This window comes from Ranitomeya variabilis, chromosome 5 (assembly GCF_051348905.1).
Source record: "Ranitomeya variabilis isolate aRanVar5 chromosome 5, aRanVar5.hap1, whole genome shotgun sequence".
In the NCBI taxonomy this organism is placed as follows: Eukaryota; Metazoa; Chordata; class Amphibia; order Anura; family Dendrobatidae; genus Ranitomeya; species Ranitomeya variabilis.
This window is the reverse complement of record NC_135236.1, coordinates 529009516-529034038: the sequence shown is the minus strand read 5'-3', so window position 1 is coordinate 529034038 and position 24523 is coordinate 529009516. Positions and strand designations below refer to the sequence as shown.

General features: G+C 44.3%; 1 protein-coding gene across 1 annotated transcript in view; it reads right to left on the bottom strand.

The window, feature by feature from the left end:
• The window catches only part of DPYSL3 (dihydropyrimidinase like 3), a 183413-nt gene extending 159218 nt beyond the window's left edge, over positions 1 to 24195 (bottom strand). The window contains exon 1 of the mRNA XM_077265818.1: positions 23775 to 24195. Coding sequence (XP_077121933.1) covers positions 23775 to 24095 — 321 coding nt within the window. The 5' untranslated portion in view covers positions 24096 to 24195. The remainder of the gene's footprint in view (positions 1 to 23774) is intronic.
• Between the last annotated feature and the right edge of the window lie 328 nt (positions 24196 to 24523).

Below are 24523 nucleotides of genomic sequence, written 5' to 3'. Positions count from 1 at the left end.
AGTACATTCTGACTCTGGCACTGGTTTCAGGACGTAATCTTTCATTGCATGCCCTTCAATGTTTAGTAGTGAACATTGCATGTGTGTGCTATCAGAGCAAGAAGAAATTAATGAGCTGGTGGCAATCAAAATACAGCTCCTTGCCCAAGAATGCGGTCCCTTAGAATCTGCCTGATAAAAGGTTATTGAGGGCCATAAATCGCCCCTCTCTTACAGTCTACAGGATAATGGAGAAGGAGACACTAGGTTAAGGGATTGCGGCAGCTCCGATGGTGGTGAGGTGGCAGTGAGGTTATTGCTGGCTGTAAGCTTTCATGAACAGATGGGTTTTCAAGTTCCGTCTGAAAGTTCTGAGGGTGGTGCATAATCAGATGTGTTGAGGCACAAAATTCCAGAGGATGGTGGATATTCGGGAGAAGTCTTGGAGACGATCATAAGGAACGCATCAGTGTGACGAAGAGAAGAAGGTCTTAAGAGGACCAAGGGTTGCGTGTTGAAAGTTATCGGGAGATTGGTTCGAAGGAGACAGATTATGTCTGGCTTTGTAGGTCAGCGTTACTAGTTTGTACTGGATACGTTGGGAAATTGTGAGCGTTTGTGAGAGTTAATGATGGACTGGAGAGGGAACACACTTTCCTTGATGAAGCTGCACTTGCAGCGATACGCATGGGGTCTATCCTCACACCCCTGGCACTGGGGGCAACTATTGAACATGGTATACTCTTTGCTATGTTCACGGGAGATCTTTTATACCATTATTAGTCTGAGACTCCATCACAACTAGTGACTTTGCACATGTCTTTATATTAACCCCTTTCAGATATCGGACGGAATAGTACGTCCAATGGCAGAACCCCCGTCACGTGATCGGGGTTCAGCGGTGTGTCGGCATAACAACCAGAGGTCTCCTGCAGACCTCTATGGTTATTGATGCCAGATAGTTGTGAGAGCCACCCTGTGGTCGGCGCTCATAGTAATGCTGTAATTCAGCTACATAGGGGCGATCTGAGCATCGACACTATGTAGCAGAGCCGCTCAGGCTATGCCAGCTTCTAGCATCCTATGGAGGCTATTGAAGCATGGCAAAAGTAGAAAAAAAAACGTTTTTAAAAATATTAAAACATATATAAAAGTTCAAATCACCCCTCTTTCGTCCCATTCAAAATAAAAAATAAAAAAAAATCAATAAAAGATGGCTGACCAATATCACCCAAAATTTGAAACCGATTATGGGTAGCTGTAGAAGTGGAGGGAAAAGTGTCCTGGGGTTGTTGAGCTTCCTGAATGTTCGTTGGAAGACTAGGAGGACTCATGTTGTTATATGCTGTATTGGAAGCTACTGTTCCAGGAGACGGAGATGGAGTTGAATGTATGGTAAGATTTTCCAAAATAGAGCTAGAACCGAGGATACTGCCCTCTACTTGATCAATTGTTTCAAATATTGATTCATTGATGGGTCATCCACTCTCCCAACACTTTATAGAATGTCATAAAGGATCGGTACATTAGATGAAAGTGTCAGGCATAGTGACAGTGCAACGTCATTGGAGAGGGGGTGATTATATCAAAGCTATGTCTAGAGCTGAGACAAAATGGATCTTAATCTTGGACACTATAGTACCCAGAGGTCTAAATATCGGTACAGAACTTTTTGGATTTCAATGAGCGGCCTATATTAAGAGAGACTATATAAGGACCATCAATACGGAGCAGGGGTCATCCCTGAGGAAGGAGACAGTTGTCTCCGAAACGCGTTGGCTGATTGACCCTCACTGTATTCCGTATTCACACTCGGGTTTCGGCAATGGTCACGTGACTAGTGACGTCACACAGGTCCTGCGCACGATCCGGACTTACCGCTCTCACTTCACGAGGCGTCTGGTATCACAGGATCCCATTCCCACCCGGAGGTGAGTGTCGGGTGGCTGCTACCGGCCGGAGCAGCCACCAGTTTGGACTTTTATTGCTTTTATTGCTTTTATTTGGACCCCTTTGGATCGTCGGTGACAACTCTGCTTCGTTTACATTCATCAAATACCCGTCTTCAGAGGTAGGAAAATTTGTGAGCTTTTTATTCTGATCTACCAGTGGTATTAAGAAGGGAGGCAAGGGTGAAAATCCCGAGAGACTAAAAAAGGATTTATCTCTCACTTGTTACTCCATTCTATCCACAATACCTGATTTGCTATTATCAAGTGCGTACCTGTATGTACTTAGGTGCATACTATTATTGTGTTTTAAAAAAAAATCAAACCTACACATATTTGGTATCACCGTGTTCAAAATCACCCAATCTATAAAAAAAAAGAATTAACCTGATCGGCGCAGCAAGAAAAGAATGCCAAAATTATGTTTTTTGGTCGTGGTGACATTGCATTAAAATGTAATAACGGGCAGTCAAAAGAACGTATCTGCACCGAAATAGTATCATTAAAAACGTCAGCTTGGCCCGCAAAAAATAAGTCCTCACCCAACCGGAGATCACAAAAATTGGAGACGCTACGGGTATCGGAAAATTGCGCAATTTGGGGTTTTTTTTAGCTAAGTTTGGAAACTTTTATTTAAAAAAAAAGAACCTAGACATGTTTGGTGCCTATGAACTTGTAATGACCTGGAGAATCATAATGGCAGGTCAGTTTTCGCATTTAGTGAACCTAGCAAAAAAAGTCAAACAAAAAATAAGTGTGGAATTGCACTTTTTTGGGAATTTCACCACACTTGGAATTTTTTTCCTGTTTTCTAGTACAAGACATGGTAAAACGAATGGTGTCGTTCAAAAGTACAACTCGTCCCGCAAAGAAAAAAAAAAAGGCCTCACATGGCCATATTGATGGAGAAATAAAAAAGTTATGGCTTTGGGAAGGAGGGGAGCGAAAAACGAAAACGCAAAACCGAAAAAAGCTCTGGGGGTTAAGCTCTGTGGCTTGAGATTTATCCTGTTTACACCACTCTTTTGCCCAGACATCATGTGTTGCTCTTTTTTCTTACTCTTTCCTACAGAGATGCATGCATAAACTGGAGCTTTTATATTTTCACCATTCTCATGCACTTGCCTGGCCAGGTCATCTGACACCTTGATTATATGTATAAATATTATGGGAACGCCTAAATACTATATTTGTAAATCAAGCATTGATAACTATAGATTGATCTGACAGATTACTTTTGCTACCCTCTGGCTGTGTCCATTATTTGTATACATGCTGCTCTCATAACAGTGAGCGTCTTGGTCATATTATTATATCAGTGTCTATTATCTGTATTTATGCTGCTCTCATTGTATTACGGTATATATTCTGCTCCCAGCTTATTATGGGTCCTAGGGTGTTGTTATTTGGCATAATTTCATGTGGTTTTTAAATCTTTTTAATGTTGTTTGTTAATTGGTGTTAATAAAACCGTGCTTTATTTTCGTTAAATTTGACGCTAGGTGTGCGCATATTATATGCATTGATCTTTTTTTTCCACCTGTCTTGTCCTGGAGAGGTGCGAGAGTGTTAGCAGCAAGGCCACAGAGGAGAGTATCGCAGCAGTTGAGGCGGTAGGTGAGTATATCAATACACTCACACTACATTTCATGTACATATATACACATTTAATTTAAAAAAATATAGATGGGAGGGCTTCTTTATCCTGCAGATATAATGCAGGTTAATAGCATTATGATGGTGCCCGACTACTGTACTAAAAGTGTGGAGCTTTTCTTCCTTAAGGAGAAGCCAGCTTTCAGTCATTCACAGCACAAAGAGCAGCGGCTGTAGGCATGCCCCGCCACTGACTGACTGTCATCCCTGCAGTACATCAGTGCATGGCTGCAAGACTGAAAGCCAGCAATCGGGCTCTTTCCTAACACTACTAACCTGTAGATTAACCCTACATTTATTTCAAAGAGAATTTGTCACCTGGTTTTTGCAACTTAATCTGAGAACAACACAATGTAGTACAAGACCCTAACTCCAGTAATGTGTCATTTATTAGGCTAAATGCTGTAGTTTTGATAGAAACACTTTTTATCATCAGAAGATTGCCACGTAGTCCTCCATAATCATGAGCTCTGTATAACCCTGTCCACACCCCTGATTGGCAGCTTTCTGTCTATGCACAGCGTACACAGAGAGCTGCCCAATCAGTGGTGTTCATGAGGTTATACAGAAATAAGCATTCAAACCACTGGTAGATCCGCAGCAGATACAACAGTGTTTTTAGCAAGCAGCTTAATAAGTGGTACAGTAAAAGAAAAAAGGAAGGCACTCACCGTTACCAAAAGTGGAAGTCTTTATTTCATGGATAAAAAAGCATAGGCTCGGGAGTAATGCAGAGAGTGCGGACAACAGCCGTTTCGCGCTCCTGCGCTTCAACGGGTCCTAATGATTTGATTAGGACCCGTTGAAGTGCAGGAGCATGAAATGGCCGTTGTCCGCATTCTCTGCTTTACTCCCGGGCATGTTAGGTTAGGTTATGGGTTGAACTAGATAGATGGACTTAAAGTCTTCCTTCAACCTTAATAACTAATAGAAAAATAATTGAAGCAAAAAATGTGGACATGACGCACTGTTATGGGGGTCTGCTACTGACACTGTTATAGGGGTAATGTCCCCCAATTCTGTGCGAAAATAGAAGTGGAATGGCACTAGGCGTCTTCTCCATACACCAAATACAAGTTCAAAATATGCCAAAGTCTCAGATTTCCAGATTGTTGGAATATGGACACATGTGATTCAATTTAGAACCTCTATGGCAAGCTAAAGATAATAGCGTTGGGGTGGTGCACAACATTAATAGCAATAGGCATCCAAAACATGAGAAACAGAAGTGGCACTCACCCAAAATGCTGTACAAAAGAATGTCCTTTATTCAGAGCATATACTCGCAGACATAAAATGGAGAGGCAGCTGGTGAGGAGAGGAGTGCAAGAGGAGGCAAGAGGACGACGGCCGTTTCGCGCCTGCGCGCTTCCACGGGTCCAGGTGCGTGAGTTAAGAACGTCATGTCCTATATAGGAAACTAAACGTCTTCATGTGAACAGGTGAGATCATTAAAAACACATTTGGACGTACACACCAAATTATGCCGATAAGCAAAATAAACATATTGGGAACATACATCCCTTACCAGAAGAGACCGAATTGCCTATATAGAAGAAATATCAAGATAATCCCATTCGTATCGGCCACATTTGTCACACAGTCCGTCAATTGATAACTTGTAAATCACGATATGTGGTTTATTTAATTTCATGCCCATGTTATTTCTTCTATATAGGCAAAACTATCCGCCCATTGTTTCATAGATTCAGAGAACATTACAATTCGGTCTCTTCTGGTAAGGGCTGTCCTCGCTTCATAAAACACATGCGTGATGCACATAACGCAAATCCAAACGTACTACGATTTGCGGGTTTGGAAATTGTAAAAAATCCACAAAATGGAGGTGATCGCGGAAAAATATTATTGCAATGTGAAGCGAGGTGGATAATTGAATCGAATGCACAGGGCGCTATCGGATTAAATGACAAATTGGATATGTCTGTTTTTCTCTAAAAGCCGCAGATTTTGTACTTTTTATATGTAAATATATATGTATGTTCCCAATATGTTTATTTTGCTTATCGGCATAATTTGGTGTGTACGTCCAAATGTGTTTTTAATGATCTCACCTGTTCACATCAAGACGTTTAGTTTCCTATATAGGACATGACGTTCTTAACTCACGCACCTGGACCCGTGGAAGCGCGCAGGCGCGAAACGGCCGTCGTCCTCTTGCCTCCTCTTGCACCCCTCTCCTCACCAGCCGCCTCTCCATTTTATGTCTGCGAGTATATGCTCTGAATAAAGGACATTCTTTTGTACAGCATTTTGGGTGAGTGCCACTTCTGTTTCTCATGTTTTGGATCCCCCAATTCTGTACTAACATTCACCATCCTGGTATATGTCACCATTCTAGTATATATGTCCTCCCATCCTGATATATATGTCCCCATTCAGGTATATATGATCACCATCCTGGTATACATGGCCCCCATTGCCATCCTGGTATACATGGACCTCTCATCCCCATCCTGGTGCACATGGCCTCCTCATCCCCATCCTGGTATACATGGACCCCTCATCCCCATCCTTGTACACATGGCCTTCTCATCCCCATCCTGGTATACATTGACCCCTCATCCCCATCCTTGTACACATGGCCTTCTCATCCCCATCCTGGTATACATGGCCCCCTCATCCCCATCCTTGTACACATGGCCTTCTCATCCCCATCCTGGTATACATGGACCCCTCATCCCCATCCTGGTGCACATGGCCTCCTCATCCCCATCCTGGTATACATGGACCCCTCATCCCCATCCTTGTACACATGGCCTTCTCATCCTCATCCTGGTATACATGGCCCCCTCATCCCCATCCTGGAACACATGACCCCCTCATCCCCATACTGGCATACATAGTCCCCCCATCCCCATCCTGTTATACATGCCCCCCTCATCCCCATCCTGTTATACATGGTCCCCACATGCCCATCCTGGTATACATGGTCCACTCATCCCTATCCTGGTATAAATGGCCCCTTCATCCATTCAATATGGAATACATGGCCCTCATGCCCATACTAGTATACCAGGCCAGCATCCCCATCCTGGTATTCATGACCCCCAATCATGATATATATGGCCACCATCATACTGCACACATTAAAAAAAACAATTCTACTTACCTTCCCTCTGCTCCCTTGAAGTGGCATCCTGTGCTGATATCAGCAGCGCTGATTCCTGCGTGTAAACAGATCATGACGTCATTATCATGCACCCCACAAGCTGATGTCAGCTGCCAAAATAGTCACTGCTCCTCACGTCCTGGACTAGGAGTAGAGAGCAGTGAATATTCATGCTCCTTAATAACGAACTATAGGAGTAGAGAGCAGTGAATATTCATCTTCCTTAATAACGGACTATAGGAGTAGAGAGCAGTGAATATTCATCTTCTTTAATAATGGGCACACTGTTAGCTGCAGCCGCCAGCGTCCTGCAGCTGCTGGGCAATTACGTGTGCCCGCTATGAAAGAGAACGAATATTCACTGCTCTCTGCACCTATAGTCCCAGGCGTGGGGAGCAGTGACTATTCATTCTCTTTTATAGCGGACACACGTGATAGTCCAGCAGCCGAAGGGGCCGACGGCTGCGGCTAACAGTGTGTCCATTACTAACGGAGATGAATATTCACTGTTCTCTACTCCTTTAGTCCCTTCCACCTTTCAGGGCTGGCATCGGTGCATAGACATGGCAGGGACTATGGGCGTGGGGAGCGTGAATATTAATTTTCTTTAACAGTGGGCACACTTTGGCTGCAGTTTGCTCCTGCCTCCTGTGACCCACTCCTCCACCGCTCTCACCCCTCATCCACAGAAACAGCCAGACTAAGGTACATTCGGACTATAATCATCCTCTACTTTCCTCCAACATTTTGGAGGAAAAAATGTGTATTATAGTCCAAAAAATAAGGTTATTATTATTATTCATTTTTATAGCACCTTTTATTCCATGGTGCTTTACATGTGAAAAGTAATTGTAAAGTTTGATGCTATCATCTGTATTTCAAGATTAGGCTGCCTTCACACGTCCGTATAAATCACGTATGTAAAAAAAACTGTACTGTGGTTATGTGTCGTGTGCACTGTGATTGCCTGTTTGGTGTAATGGGTGTGCTTTGCGTCTGTCTGACGTGAGCTGTGCTTGTGTAACATGGGATCTGTGCTTCTGATGTGTGTGATGTGGTTGTCTGATTTGTGTGACATGCGCGTTGTGCTTGTAGGATTTGAGCACTGTACTTGTGTGACATGTGTGCTTTACTTCCCTGATGTGTCTGATGTGTGTCTCTGTGCTTGCACAATGTGTGTGCTTTGCTTTTCTGACATGTGTGCTGTACTTTTGTCTAAGATGTGTGTTGTGCTTGTGTAACGTGTTCTCTGTGTTTGGTGTGCGTTTTGTGCTTGTATGATATGGACTGGACATGTGTGCTGGGCCTATTTAATGAGCCTGACATGTGCTGTACTTGTGTATTGTCCTGTGTGTTTGTGTGATGTGTGCGCTTTGCTTGTGTATTGTGCTCTGTGTTTGTGTGCGCTGTGCTTGTGTATTGTGCTCTGTGTTTGTGTGATGTGTGCGCCGTGCTTGTGTATTGTGCTCTGTGTTTGTGTGATGTGTGCGCTGTGCTTGTGTATTGTGCTCTGTGTTTGTGTGATGTGTGTGCCGTGTTTGTGTATTGTGCTCTGTGTTTGTGTGATGTGTGCGCTTGCTTGTGTATTGTGCTCTGTGTTTTCGTGATGTGTGCGCCGTGCTTGTGTATTGTGCTCTGTGTTTGTGTGATGTGTGTGCTGTGCTTGTGTACTATCCTGTGTGTGTGATGTGTGTGTTGTGCTTGTCTATTGTGAGGTGTGTTTGTGTGATGTGTGCGCTGTGCTTGTGCATTGTGCTGTGTGTTTGTGTGATGTGTGCGCTGTGCTTGTGTATTGTGCTGTGTGTTTGTGTGATGTGCGCTGTGCTTGTGTACTGTGCTCTGTGTTTGTGTGATGTGTGGTGTGCTTGTGTATTATGCTTTGTGTTTGTGTGATGTGTGCGCTGTACTTGTGTATTTTGTGCTGTGTTTGTGTGATGTGTGTGGTGTGCTTGTGTATTGTGCTTTGTGTTTTGTCTGATGTGTGCGCTCTACTTGTGTATTTTGTTCTGTGTTTGTGTGATGTGTGCGCTGTGCTTGTGTATTGTGCTCTGTGTTTGTGTGATGTGTGCGCTGTGCTTGTGTATTTTGCTGTGTGTTTGTGTGATGCTTGTGCTGTGCTTGTGTATCGTGCTGGGTGTTTGTGTGATGTGCGCGTTGTGCTTGTGTATTGTTCTGTGTTTTTGTGATGTGTGTGCTGTGCTTGTGTATTGTGATGTATGTGCTGTGCTTGTGTATTGTGCTGTGTTTGTGTGATGTGTGTGCTGTGCTTGTGCATTGTGCTGTGTGTTTGTGTGATGTGTGTGCTGTGCTTGTGTATTGTGCTGTGTGTTTGTGTAATGTGTGCGCTGTGCTTGTGTATTGTGTTGTGTGTTTGTGTGATGTGTGCACTGTGCTTGTGTATTGTGCTGTGTGCTTGTGGGATGTGTGTGCTGTGCTTGTGTATTGTGCTTTGTGTTTGTGTGATGTGTGCGCTGTGCTTGTGCATTGTGCTCTGTGTTTGTGAGATGTGTGTTCTGTGCTTGTGTATTGTGAGGTGTGTTTCTGTGATGTGTGCGCTGTGGTTGTGTATTGTGCTCTGTTTGTGTGATGTGAGCGCTGTGCTTGTGTATTGTGCTCTGTGTTTGGGTGATGTGTGCGCTGTGCTTGTGTATTTTGCTGTGTGTTTGTGAGATGCGTGCGCTGTGCTTGCATATTGTGCTGTGTGTTTCTGTGATGTGTGCGCTGTGCTTGTGCATTGTGCTCTGTGTTTGTGTGATGTGGGTGCTGTGCTTGTGTATTGTGCTTTGTGTTTGTGTGATGTGTGTGCTGTGCTTGTGTATTGTGCTTTGTGTTTGTGTGATGTGTGCGCTGTTCTTGTGCATTGTGCTCTGTTTGTGAGATCTGTGTTCTGTGCTTGTGTATTGTGATTTGTGTTTGTGTGATGTGTGCACTGTGCTTGTGCATTGTGCTTTGTGTTTCTGTGATGTGTGCGCTGTGCTTGTCTATTGTGAGGTGTGTTTCTGTGATGTGTGCGCTGTGCTTGTGTATTGTGCTGTGTGTTTGTGTGATGTGTGCGCTGTGCTTGTGTATTGTGCTGTGTGTTTGTGTGATGTGTGTGCTGTGCTTGTGTATTGTGCTTTGTGTTTGTGTGATGTGTGCGCTGTGCTTGTGCATTGTGCTCTGTGTTTGTGAGATGTGTGTTCTGTGCTTGTGTATTGTGAGGTGTGTTTCTGTGATGTGTGCGCTGTGGTTGTGTATTGTGCTCTGTTTGTGTGATGTGAGCGCTGTGCTTGTGTATTGTGCTCTGTGTTTGGGTGATGTGTGCGCTGTGCTTGTGTATTTTGCTGTGTGTTTGTGAGATCTGTGTTCTGTGCTTGTGTATTGTGATTTGTGTTTGTGTGATGTGTGCGCTGTGCTTGTGCATTGTGCTCTGTGTTTGTGTGATGTGGGTGCTGTGCTTGTGTATTGTGCTTTGTGTTTGTGTGATGTGTGTGCTGTGCTTGTGTATTGTGCTTTGTGTTTGTGTGATGTGTGCGCTGTTCTTGTGCATTGTGCTCTGTGTTTGTGAGATCTGTGTTCTGTGCTTGTGTATTGTGATTTGTGTTTGTGTGATGTGTGCACTGTGCTTGTGCATTGTGCTTTGTGTTTCTGTGATGTGTGCGCTGTGCTTGTCTATTGTGAGGTGTGTTTCTGTGATGTGTGCGCTGTGCTTGTGTATTGTGCTGTGTGTTTGTGTGATGTGTGCGCTGTGCTTGTGTATTGTGCTGTGTGTTTGTGTGATGTGTGTGCTGTGCTTGTGTATTGTGCTTTGTGTTTGTGTGATGTGTGCGCTGTGCTTGTGCATTGTGCTCTGTGTTTGTGAGATGTGTGTTCTGTGCTTGTGTATTGTGAGGTGTGTTTCTGTGATGTGTGCGCTGTGGTTGTGTATTGTGCTCTGTTTGTGTGATGTGAGCGCTGTGCTTGTGTATTGTGCTCTGTGTTTGGGTGATGTGTGCGCTGTGCTTGTGTATTTTGCTGTGTGTTTGTGAGATGCGTGCGCTGTGCTTGCATATTGTGCTGTGTGTTTCTGTGATGTGTGCGCTGTGCTTGTGCATTGTGCTCTGTGTTTGTGTGATGTGTGTGCTGTGCTTGTGTATTGTGCTTTGTGTTTGTGTGATGTGTGTGCTGTGCTTGTGCATTGTGCTGTGTTTGTGTGATGTGTGTGCTGTGCTTGTGTATTGTGCTTTGTGTTTGTGTGATGTGTGCACTGTGCTTGTGCATTGTGCTCTGTGTTTGTGAGATCTGTGTTCTGTGCTTGTGTATTGTGATTTGTGTTTGTGTGATGTGTGCACTGTGCTTGTGCATTGTGCTTTGTGTTTCTGTGATGTGTGTGCTGTGCTTGTCTATTGTGAGGTGTGTTTCTGTGATGTGTGCGCTGTGGTTGTGTATTGTGCTCTGTTTGTGTGATGTGTGCGATGTGCTTGTGTATTGTGCTCTGTTTGTGAGATGCGTGCGCTGTGCTTGCATATTGTGCTGTGTGTTTCTGTGATGTGTGCGCTGTGCTTGTGCATTGTGCTCTGTTTGTGTGATGTGTGTGCTGTGCTTATGTATTGTGCTTTGTGTTTGTGTGATGTGTGTGCTGTGCTTGTGCATTGTGTTGTGTTTGTGTGATGTGTGTGCTCTGCTTGTGTATTGTGCTTTGTGTTTGTGTGATGTGTGCGCTGTTCTTGTGCATTGTGCTCTGTGTTTGTGAGATCTGTGTTCTGTGCTTGTGTATTGTGATTTGTGTTTGTGTGATGTGTGCACTGTGCTTGTGCATTGTGCTTTGTGTTTCTGTGATGTGTGCGCTGTGCTTGTCTATTGTGAGGTGTGTTTCTGTGATGTGTGCGCTGTGCTTGTGTATTGTGCTGTGTGTTTGTGTGATGTGTGCGCTGTGCTTGTGTATTGTGCTGTGTGTTTGTGTGATGTGTGTGCTGTGCTTGTGTATTGTGCTTTGTGTTTGTGTGATGTGTGCGCTGTGCTTGTGCATTGTGCTCTGTGTTTGTGAGATGTGTGTTCTGTGCTTGTGTATTGTGAGGTGTGTTTCTGTGATGTGTGCGCTGTGGTTGTGTATTGTGCTCTGTTTGTGTGATGTGAGCGCTGTGCTTGTGTATTGTGCTCTGTGTTTGGGTGATGTGTGCGCTGTGCTTGTGTATTTTGCTGTGTGTTTGTGAGATGCGTGCGCTGTGCTTGCATATTGTGCTGTGTGTTTCTGTGATGTGTGCGCTGTGCTTGTGCATTGTGCTCTGTGTTTGTGTGATGTGTGTGCTGTGCTTGTGTATTGTGCTTTGTGTTTGTGTGATGTGTGTGCTGTGCTTGTGCATTGTGCTGTGTTTGTGTGATGTGTGTGCTGTGCTTGTGTATTGTGCTTTGTGTTTGTGTGATGTGTGCGCTGTGCTTGTGCATTGTGCTCTGTGTTTGTGAGATCTGTGTTCTGTGCTTGTGTATTGTAATTTGTGTTTGTGTGATGTGTGCACTGTGCTTGTGCATTGTGCTTTGTGTTTCTGTGATGTGTGCGCTGTGCTTGTCTATTGTGAGGTGTGTTTCTGTGATGTGTGCGCTGTGGTTGTGTATTGTGCTCTGTTTGTGTGATGTGTGCGATGTGCTTGTGTATTGTGCTCTGTTTGTGTGATGTGTGCGCTGTGCTTGTGTACTGTGCTCTGTGTTTGTGTGATGTGTGTGCTGTGCTTGTGCATTGTGCTGTGTTTTTGTGATGTGTGCGCTGTGCTTGTGTATTGTGCTCTGTGTTTGTGTGATGTGTGCGCTGTGCTTGTGTACTGTGCTCTGTGTTTGTGTGATGTGTGTGCTGTGCTTGTGCATTGTTCTCTGTGTTTGTGTGATGTGTGCACTGTGCTTGTGTATTGTGCTCTGTGTTTGTGTGATGTGTGCCCTGTGCTTGTGTATTGTGCTGTGTTTGTGTGATGTGTCTGCTGTGCTTGTGTATTGTGATGTGTGCTTGTGTATTGTGCTTCTGTGCTTGTGTAATGTGCTTTGTTTGTGTGATGTGTGTGCTGTGCTTGTGTATTGTTCTGGGTGTTTGTGTGATATGTGCGCTATGCTTGTGTATTGTGCTGTCTGTGTCATACATGATGATTCTCTGACCAAGAGATGGGGTTCTGAGCACAGGACGCCTTATATTAAGAATGATCTATCCCTGCATTAGCAGAGCTCCTGGGTGTAAAATGATTTAACCCCTTCAGATGGATTTACATCGTGGGACGTGACCTGAACAACGGAAGGTATGGGATATTGTTGTTTTTTTATTTTTCCTTTTTTTACAGAACAAGGGTCTTCAGGTGGATTAAGACTCTAATAAAATATTACAACACCCTGTGTCTTTATTTCATTAAAGTACTTTGTAATAATGTGTGTGTGTTTTATTAACCATTTCGTACTATTGGATTAATAATGGATAGGTGTCATAATTGACGCCTCTCCATTATTAACCTGGCTTAATGTCACCTTACAATAGCAAGGTGACATTAACCCTTCATTACCCCATATCCCACTGCTACACGGGAGTGGGAAGAGAGTGGTTGTGCACATGTAATCCCTATAAAACTTAGCTTTTATTAATCTATTAAATATAAATATAAAACCCTGACCCAAAGCAAACCTCAGTTTGTTAAAATATACAATAAATACCACATATAGGATCACCTATTAAGATACTGTACTGCAACCTACTGTTCTCGCCTGCCTTGCTGTGGAGGTTGGCACCCTAAGAAGCGATTTTCTGGCGCCCCCACTCAACGCAGGCTGTCCCTCTCTCCCCTACAATGTCCCTCTTGATATAGGTGGGAAAACAATATAGTGGAGAACAGTGGTGAAATAATAGGATTAATCAAATACAAAATGCAGACAGTAAATGGGCCAAACAGGTGCCTCCAAATGCTATATAGATGATACAACACACAGCTAAACGCTAATCAAGTAGTGACATTCAGTCCATCAATAACTATATCTGTCCCATGTCGGTAATGGACATACCAATGTCACATATATAATACCACAGGGACCAGCCCAAAAGGATCCGAATATGTTGATACACAATATAAAATATAGAATGACTTAGCGTGTGTTGGTATTGCCCCGACGCGTTTCCCCGTTAGCACGGTTCATCAGGAGGGGATAATGTGGTCATCAGTGCCACCGGATGCCATATAGATGCTATCTATATGGCATCCGGTGGCACTGATGACCACATTATCCCCTCCTGATGAACCGTGCTAACGGGGAAACGCGTCGGGGCAATACCAACACACGCTAAGTCATTCTATATTTTATATTGTGTATCAACATATTCGGATCCTTTTGGGCTGGTCCCTGTGGTATTATATATGTGACATTGGTATGTCCATTACCGACATGGGACAGATATAGTTATTGATGGACTGAATGTCACTACTTGATTAGCGTTTAGCTGTGTGTTGTATCATCTATATAGCATTTGGAGGCACCTGTTTGGCCCATTTACTGTCTGCATTTTGTATTTGATTAATCCTATTATTTCACCACTGTTCTCCACTATATTGTTTTCCCACCTATATCAAGAGGGACATTGTAGGGGAGAGAGGGACAGCCTGCGTTGAGTGGGGGCGCCAGAAAATCGCTTCTTAGGGTGCCAACCTCCACAGCAAGGCAGGCGAGAACAGTAGGTTGCAGTACAGTATCTTAATAGGTGATCCTATATGTGGTATTTATTGTATATTTTAACAAACTGAGGTTTGCTTTGGGTCAGGGTTTTATATTTATATTTAATAGATTAATAAAAGCTAAGTTTTATAGGGATTACATGTGCACAACTGATTTTGATTAGTCCTTATTCATTTCCTAATTTTCTCGATATGGGAAGAGAGTGGCCAAGTGCCAGAATAGGCGCATCTTCAAGATGTGCCTTTTCTGGGGTGGCTGGGGGCAGATGTTTGTAGCCAGGGGGGCCAATAACCATGGACCCTCTCTAGGCTATTAATATCTGCCCTCAGTCACTGGCTTTACCACTCTGGCAGAGAAAATTGCGCGGGAGCCCACGCCAATTTTTCCCGCGATTTAACCCTTTAATTTAATAGCTAGAGGGCGCATATTTTGCACATACACACTACTAACATTAGTAGTGTGGAATATGCAAAAAAAGCGATATGAGATGGTTTACTGTATGTACACCATGTCTTATATCATGTCGGGTTTGGGAAGGAGATAGCAAAAGCCGGCAATTGAATTACCGGCTTTTAAGCTATCTCGCGCTGAATTAAATATAAATACAGTATATATATATATATATATATATATATATGTCTCAATTACATATATATATATATACTGTATATATGTTTTAATGAACATTTGAGCCCATAAATCCATTAGATGTCGGTTTTGCAAGCCCGCGAGAAAATCTCGCAGTACGGATGCCATACGGATTACATACGGAGGATGCCATGCGCAAAATACGCTGCCACACCCTGCTTACGGATGACATACGGACCACTATTTTGGGAACATTTCTGCGTATTACGGCCGTAAAATATGGACCGTATTTTCATACGCTGAGTGTGACGCCGGCCTAAGGCTGCCATCACACTAGCAGTGTTTGGTCAGTATTTTACATCAGTATTTGTAAGCCAAAACCAGAAGTGGAACAATCAGAGGAAAAGTATAATAGAAACATATGCACCACTTCTGCATTTATCACCCACTCCTGGTCTTGGCTTACAAATACTGATGTAAAATACTGACCAAATACTGCTAGTGTGACGGCAGCCTTAGGAGTTAAGGACTACTCTACTTACATTTTACAGATATGATTATTTTTTAGCTTGTTAGTAAACCCACCAGGAACACCCAAAGAATGAAGTCTGCAGGGTGCGCTCCTACTGCTATTATATCACTGCTACAAGGCTTTAACCTTAACCCCTTCAAACCCGGGTGATTTTCCTTTTTTTTTCATTTGTATTTTTTGCTCCCCTTCTGGCAAGTGCCATAACTTTTTTTATTGTTCCGTTCACATAACTGTATGAGGGATTTTTTTTGCGGGATGAGTTGTACTTTTGAATGACATCATTCATTTTACCATATAGTGCACTGGAAAACAAGAAAAAAATTCTAAGTGTGTCGAAATTGCAAAAAAAAGTGAAATTCCACAATGTTAACTTTAGTTTTTTATTTACCATGCTCACTGGTAAAACTGTCTTGGCAATGTGATTCTTCAGCACGAGAACACAGGTACCAAACGTACGGTTTTTCTAAAAAACCTTTTTTGCTTTTGTTGCCAATCTTCTGAGACCCAAAATGTTTTCATTTTTTTGGAATATGGGCTGTACGAGGGCTTACTTTTTGTTCCCCGGGCTAACATTTTCACTGATACCATTTTGGGGCAGATATGATGTTTGGATCACATCTTATTGAATTTCATTGAAATGTTGCGGCACTAAAAAAAACATAATTCTGGCATTTTGATGTTTTACTCCATTTACCGATCTGAATAATTGACTTCATATTTTTATAGATCGGACTTTTACAAATCCAATAATACCAAATATGTGTATTTTTTTTATATTTTTTAATTGTTTTAATTCTATTATCAGCGTAGCTCCTGCTGTAGATGCTGGGGACACTGGGCAAATGCCCAATTTTCATTATCGCCTGCCCTGCCTCCCACTTTCTACTTGCCCAGCCCTCCTGCAATCTAGAATCTACCCGTCGTTCAGGCTCTTAGGAGGGGCAAGGACCCTGAATTCTTGGCTGTAGGGATCGGAGAATTTGCTGCTGTCTGCCATGCGCTGCGCACGACTATGCATCCCTAATGCCATGATTGGAAAACCATGAGAGGAGATGTCTATTCTAACAGATAAATGGATTTTATGACAGTTTGATGTCCCCAAAAAGTTTTTTTAAGTACCAGATACTGATTTTTCCTAGACACAGGGAATATAAATGCCAGTTGCTGTGATTGTTCTACAAATGTTGACTGTTCTAATTTATAATCTAATGATTATATGATTTCTAACTGATTTATAGTAACACTGCACACTGGCAATGAAAATTGACTACAATTCTAGATGGCTGCTATAGTGGCATGAAGAGTGCAGTCCCGATGCCTCCTCGCTGCCCATTCCATTGCAGTGGCCATTTTAGAAGTAGGAGGAAAGGAACGCCAATCTGAAGGAGAACTTAGTGAGAGGCAATTAGGGGCACCAGGTAAGGTGACTAAACATGAGAAATTTCAGTCCTAAGGTGGAGTGTCACTTTAAAGGGGTAACAACCCTTTAAAGCAAATCTGTCAGCAGGATTTTGCTAAGTAAACTACAGGCATTGTCTTTTTGCAAGTGTTAAACTGATAAAAATGATACCTGGGGTGAAGAAATCCGTCTTGTGGTTCTTGTGTAATCAGTGTTAGAAATTTGCAGGTAATGAGATGCCCGTTATCCGGGGTGGAACGGTAGGCAGAGTCTTATCTTCCTGCTCTAAGCCAGAGAAACCAAGAAGAGACCTACCCACAGGCCAACCCGAAGCACAAATAGTCTGTCTCTCTCTTCCTATGATGAGGAACATGTTTGTTCTTCTTTCCTTTGTTTCTCTGGCTTAGAGCAGGAAGATAAGACTCTGCCTACAGTCCTGCCCTGAAGCATGGGCATCTCATTAACTGAAAACTTCTAAGGGTACTGTCACACATTGAAATTTCGATCGCTACGACGGCACGATTCGTGACGTCGCAGCGTCGTACTATTATCGCTCCAGCGTCGTAGACTGCTGTCACACGTTGCAATCACGGCGCTGGAGCGATGCCGAAGTCCCCGGGTAACCAGGGTAAACATCGGGTTGCTAAGCGCAGGGCCGCGCTTAGTAACCCGATGTTTACCCTGGTTACCAGCGTAAACGTAAAAAAAACAAACAGTACATACTCACATGCCGGTGTCTGTCCCTCGGCGCTCTGCTTCTCTGCACTGTGTAAGCACCATAGCCGGAAAGCACAGCAGTGACGTCACCGCTGTGCTCGCTTTCCGGCTCTGGTGCTTACACAGTGCAGAGAAGCTTTCGCCGAGGGACAGACACCGGAATGTGAGTATGTACTGTTTGTTTTTTTTACGTTTACGCTGGTAACCACAGTAAACATCGGGTTACTAAGCGCGGCCCTGCGCTTAGTTACCCGATGTTTACCCTGGTTACCAGCGAACACATCGCTGGATCGCTGTCACACACAACGATCCAGCGATGACAGCGGGTGATCAAGCGACGAAAGAAAGTTCCAAACGATCTGCTACGACGTACGATTCTCAGCAGGGTGTCTGATCGCAGTAGCGTGTCAGACACAGCGATATCGTAACGATATCGCTAGAACGTCACGAATCGTACCGTCGTAGCGATCGAAATTTCAATGTGTGACAGTACCCTTACACTGATTACACAAGAACCACAAGATGGATTTCTTCACCCAAAGGAATCATTTTAATCAGTATAACGGCGCCAACCTGACAGCGTCTGTAGTTTACTTAGCAAAATCCTGCTGTCAGGTTTGCATTAAATAATCTCCTATGTCATGTCATACTAGTTATGGAAACAATGCTTAGAACAATGCTCATAGCAGAGAACTAAATTTACTGATGCCATTCTTCAGTTTTACATTGGAAAAAAGGAAAATGCAAAGGCCCTAATAAGGAAATACTTGACACGACTTCTAATTTTATTGTTCCACTGGCCAAATGCCATTGGATTCTCATTCTATTAGAAACTCTTCATTGCATTTAATGTGGAAACAGAGAATAGAACAAATGAGATATGATGAAAAGCTGGAACTGGGGGCATGGAAAACACACTGGTGTCTACAGCAAGACCACTGAGAATCATGGCTCTGGTCCTTTACATATGATCTGTTGTGCAAACCTGCTTCTGTATCCTAAGCCACTGAATTAGGTAATATGATTTGAAGAACTCCCAGCCAAAACTGTATTCCCTAACTCCTTATCTATACATATAGTGTAGTAAGGATGGGTTTAAATACCTACCAATCATCTCTTCAATCAAGGGACTACTATTCTCACTTGCCAGCTCATACTGCGTCTTCTATGTGGACCAGAAACCTCTTTATCAATGTAAGCCTATGAGATCCTTGTAAGTCTGTAAGGCTTATATTAGGAAAGTGCACACATAAAAGGCCGTGAGAGCCATCACAGCTGAATAGTGGTCACGTGGTTCAGAAGAGGATAGGACGTCAATGGGAACTGGAGAAGATGGTAAGTATCTAAGCACATCCACACTAAACTAAATACATATTGATAAGAGATTAGGGAACAAAATTTCAGCTCCATACACTTTTTACTTCCACAGCCAAGGGATTTGCTATCTGTGTCTGACCCCTGTAGAATTGATATTGTAGATGTATCTCAAGGTTAGGTCATCATTGTCGAAGTCCTACAACACCCATTAAATGTTTTTTTGAGGTGATAGCAATGAGCCCCCAATATCCACATTTTTTGCCCAATCAAGAGACACTTCCCATGCTTCTCCATTCTCTTCCTAAGCACATGTGACTAAGCTTTAGAGCAAATAGGACATAAAACATGACCCTCATTATAAAGACCCAATTTACGGTCTACAAAGGTCATTGACAAGAAAGTGAAGAAGCATTTGGTCATATCCTTCAAATCTGTAAGTGCTCCCTAGGTCTCTACCCACCTTCCACCACCCCGAGGGGAGTGCTTCCCTCATTTAAACAGTTTTATCCGGCATGGCAGCCCATGAGGTGACTGCGCTGCAGAGTTTGCATTATCTTATATAAGAGTTCCATCTTCAGAATGATTTGCCTCTATAATTTAGGTTTGTGGCTAGAGAAGCCATGTCCTGAGGAATTCTGTTCTCCAACCACAGAATAATATAACTATGAATATAGACAGCATTTTATGGCTGAAGTCCAGACCTGTTATCAGAGTAAATTCAACTTTGATAGGAATTTGCTGAATTTAAAAGGGCTGTCTGGGATTTAACAATATGAGATCGGTGGGGGTCTCTCACCGATCTCCTGAAATCTGCTCCATCTGGATGTAAACAACGTGTGGGGCTGAACACAGTGGCCCCCTACATTGCTTAGTGTCTGCTACTGAGTACATAAAGTCCACCAGACCCCGAGCTGCTCTCAGTTCCAGTACTTAGAGGGGAGACCTGAACTGGGGACTCTCCCCATTGCATCCATAGGGGCATAGAGCATATATACAGGTACAGTTAGTCCTCGGGTTACAACGGTCTCGAGTTACATCGTTTCGTGGTTACAACGCTTTATACAAAGCCTCGTTCCGACTTACACGGTTTGCGTCGTAAGTCGAACTACATGCAATAGAGTCCAGTACTGTACACTGTACCCGGTTACACGAGGAAAACGAGTCTCCTGCACGCCATAACACCCTAATTATGTAGGGTACTGTGTTAGGATAGGTGTTTGGATAGGCTAAGTGTTTGCAGTACTGTACTGTTATTATGGTACAGTACTGTATGAATGTATGGTCCGACTTACATCGAAATTCGGTTTACGACGCCGTGTAAGAACGGATCAACGACGTAAGTCGAGGACTACCTGTACTGTCTTCACGAGACAACACCTTTAAGTGCACAGGAAGAATATCAGAATTTAGGAAACTTACTCCAAAATACTATACAACAGAGTGCACCATAATTAGCTATAATAATTCAGACCTACAGATTTTATATGGAATAAATGATTGTTCCAGTAACGAGGTGACATTTCTACTCATAATAATTATATCACAGCATGCTGGGGGTTGTAATTCTTCTACGACTAGGGAGCCAAAGGTTGAAGAACACTGGATTACGGAACTGATGTTGGAGAAAACATATGATCATCTGCTGTTAGATACTATTACTTATTCATGAGCTCATCAGGCCAATAATGACCCGTTCGTCAAACTGAGAAAGGGTAATAAGAAAGGGTAAAGAACAGTCTGAAAATATTAGCGTTATATATGGACGATTAGCCATTGTCGATGGATCTTATGGTGTCCAACAAGTCACATGGGCAAACAGTTTCTCTGCTGCTTCTCATGGCTGCACATGGAGGTGACACCACACCATACCAGAAAGCCGCCTGGTCTACATGTTCTCCTTTGGACATCAGGTATACACGGGGATGATACAGCAGTGCATGGATGCATATGACTAGGCGTTGGTTAATAGGCCATATATCAGCAGATGTGCTCCCATAGAAACATGCCACAATTTATTTTATTAAATATATGAGAATGGAGTCCTGAGATATGAGGCCTCAAATTCTAGGACCACCTTTCCATCTAAGCTTTAAAGATTAATTGTAAATTCATAAACCATTTGACATGTCATAGTGCTGTTAGATGTTGTGATCCATGGGGGTCTGGGTGATGAGACCCCATCAGTCACTGAAGCAGGAGGCAGAACTAATCAGGGTGCTATACCTGTTCAGAGCTCAGAGATACAGAATTACAGTTGTAGGAACCCATAGACTTCTATAATTTGATACAATACTAACTTGTCTGAGATGAGCAGATATCAACACAGTTAAGGGGCACATAACCTCACTGCGTGAATCTGTCCCATTGTTTACAGAGAATCAGTTATAAAAAAGCAAACCTATTCCCCTACAGCCATACTGTTAATCTGTAGGTAAATACTATAGTCTAATTGGAATAGTGGCTGCAGGGAGAAAATGAAAATTACATTCTACCTTCAGCTGCTCGCTTACAGTCATCAGGGTGGTGCCGGTCTATGAACAGTCAGCGCACATTACACAGTGACTGCGCTGTATTCTCTTGCTGGCAGTCACCAAGTGCTGACTGCTCACCGCACGGTGCCGCCCCGATGACTGGAAGCAAGCATGTTATATTGTATGTTTAAAGGGACGCTGTCCGCATAAAATGACTGTCCAAACCAAGTACAGGCGCTGGGGGCATAATAGTGGGGCCAATCTTTTCTATACACCTTCCAAACTACTTGGTTTCCATCTATCTCCACCATTTTCTGGCCCTATGAAGCCAGAGATGTCAATCAAAGAAGAGGGGGGGTGGAAAAAGAGGGAAAACAAGCAGGTGGGGAGGTGTATGGAAATGACTGGCCCCGCCGGGAAGCTGTGGGGCTTATTCTGAACACTCGTTCTGTGTTGACAGAGTCCCTTTAACACTGGCATAAAAAATGCTAGTATTGATGAATCGTCCTCATTCTCTTTAAGGTTCATCTATGTTTCCTTAATTTTTTGACACGTCACACAGGTTGTCATTGGTGGAGTTTGGGCTATGAGAATGATAATGTAGAGGGTGGGGGTTGGGAATCTATTGAGCAAGGCTTCTTTCCATCAGCGTCTCTGGTTTTCATTTCAGAGGTCACAAGGGGCCATAAACCAGCACTACAGTCAATGAATGAAGCTGATGAGAATAACGGGATAAGGGCTGAGTGACATGTCAGAAGATGCAGTAAATGATAGTGGCACTGCAGCCATACACTAGCAGATGGCTTTCATTCATACATTGGTAGGACACGTGACACCACACTATCCCCGTCATGGGCTCTTTAAAAGGGTCAAATGAAAACATAAGAACATGTGGCCAGGGACCATTGGGATCAAAGTGACCGCTGCACCTGGTTAATGGCAGCACCTCTTTGTAACTCATGATTGGCATGCATTGGAGGAACAGAACTGGAAGCCTTAATCTGGGCATCCCCAGCAAATGGGCACATAGTAATAATGGTATGTGGCATGATGTCGGTTTCAATGGGGTCCTCAGCTAGTGGCATACGATAATAGAGGTATACTCACAATGGTATGTGGCAGGATATGGGCATCAATGGGGTCGACAGCTAATAGGCATACAATAATAGTGATATAATAGTAGTATGTGGCATGTTCTGGGCATCAAATGTGTCCCCAGCAAATGTGCATACAGAAATTTAGGTATGAAAGTGGTATGTGTCATGATCTGGGCAGGAATGGGGTCTCAGTGGGCACAGTAATAACGGACTATGGCTTGATGTGGGCATGAATGGGGTCTCCAGCCAGTGGGCACAGTAATAGCGGACTATGGCATGATCTGGGCATGAGTGGGGTCTCCAGCCAGTGGGCACAGTAATAGCGGACTATGGCATGATCTGGGCATGAGTGGGGTCCCCAGCTAGCCCAGTGGGCACAGTAATAGCAGACTATGGCATGATCTGGGCATGAGTGGGGTCCCCAGCTAGCCCAGTGGGCACAGTAATAGCAGACTATGGCATGATCTGGGCATGAGTGGGGTCCCCAGCTAGCCCAGTGGGCACCGTAATAGCGGACTATGGCATGATCTGGGCATGAATGGGGTCTCCAGCCAGTGGGCACAGTAATAGCGGACTATGGCATGATCTGGGCATGAGTGGGGTCCCCAGCCAGTGGGCACAGTAATAGCAGACTATGGCATGATCTGGGCATGAGTGGGGTCCCCAGCTAGCCCAGTGGGCACAGTAATAGCGGACTATGGCATGATCTGGGCATGAATGGGGTCTCCAGCCAGTGGGCACAGTAATAGCGGACTATGGCATGATCTGGGCATGAGTGGGGTCCCCAGCTAGCCCAGTGGGCACAGTAATAGCGGACTATGGCATGATCTGGGCATGAATGGGGTCTCCAGCCAGTGGGCACAGTAATAGCGGACTATGGCATGATCTGGGCATGAGTGGGGTCCCCAGCTAGCCCAGTGGGCACAGTAATAGCAGACTATGGCATGATTTGGGCATGAATGGGGTCTCCAGCCAGCGGGCACAGTAATAGCGGACTATGGCATGATTTGGGCATGAGTGGGGTCTCCAGCCAGTGGGCACAGTAATAGCGGACTATGGCATGGCATTAGAAGCCCTAGCCAGGTATGCAGGGCAGCAGACACAGTAACTGCAGCACAGAGGAATACTCAGACCTAGAAAGTTTCTCTCCATCCCCGGACATGGGACCCTGCGCTGACGGCTCATACACACCGGGCTGGCACGGACCCTGAGGCTGGCACGGACCCTGTGCCCGGGATAGCAGATCTCCCGGCAGACACTGCCTGACACAGCGAGTCTGCACCTACCTTGTTCTCGGGGAGGTTCTGCAGCAGCTCCTTCCCTGCACAAGTCTTAATCTGCACTCCGTGGTTCTCCACCTCCTTGTTGCCGGGGGTCTTCTCCGGAGTCGGGCTGTTTGCCCCTTGGGGGGTAGAGTTGCTCTTTCTACCCCCTCTCTGCCCGACAGTGAGAGAGTCAAAGTCTATGGTCTTACTCTCATAGGCACCCTCCACATTCCAGAACAAGCCGCTGTACTTCACCCGGGGGACCTGGTCTGCCGTGCCCGGGCGGGCGAGGTACACCGGCAGGTCGTCTTCCTTGTCCCATCCCCGGTTGCCTGATGCCATGGCTGAGAGAGCGGAGCTGCAGGCGAGCACAGTCCTGGGCGCAGGGGCGGCAGGAGGACGGCGCGGCCAGAGGGGGCGCTAATGAGCCTGCCGTGCGCCCACTGACACGAATACATACAGAGTCGGCTGCGAGGTCACAGCCACTGGCAACAATGAATCGCGAGTGGCCGTGACAGGAATAGCCGGTGCCTCCTCTAGATAGAAACACTCATATACGGTTCCACTCGTGATTGCAAAACTGCATTAACCCCTTATGGACGCAGACAATTTTCATGTTTGCACTTTTTTATTTTCATCCCCTCCTTTCCAGAGCAATAACCTTGTCGTTTGCATAAGGGGCGCGGAGTTCTAGACCAACCATAAAATGTACTAAAAGTGAAAAATGGTGAGGGAATTAAAGCAATTCTGCCATTGTTTGGGGGGGTTTA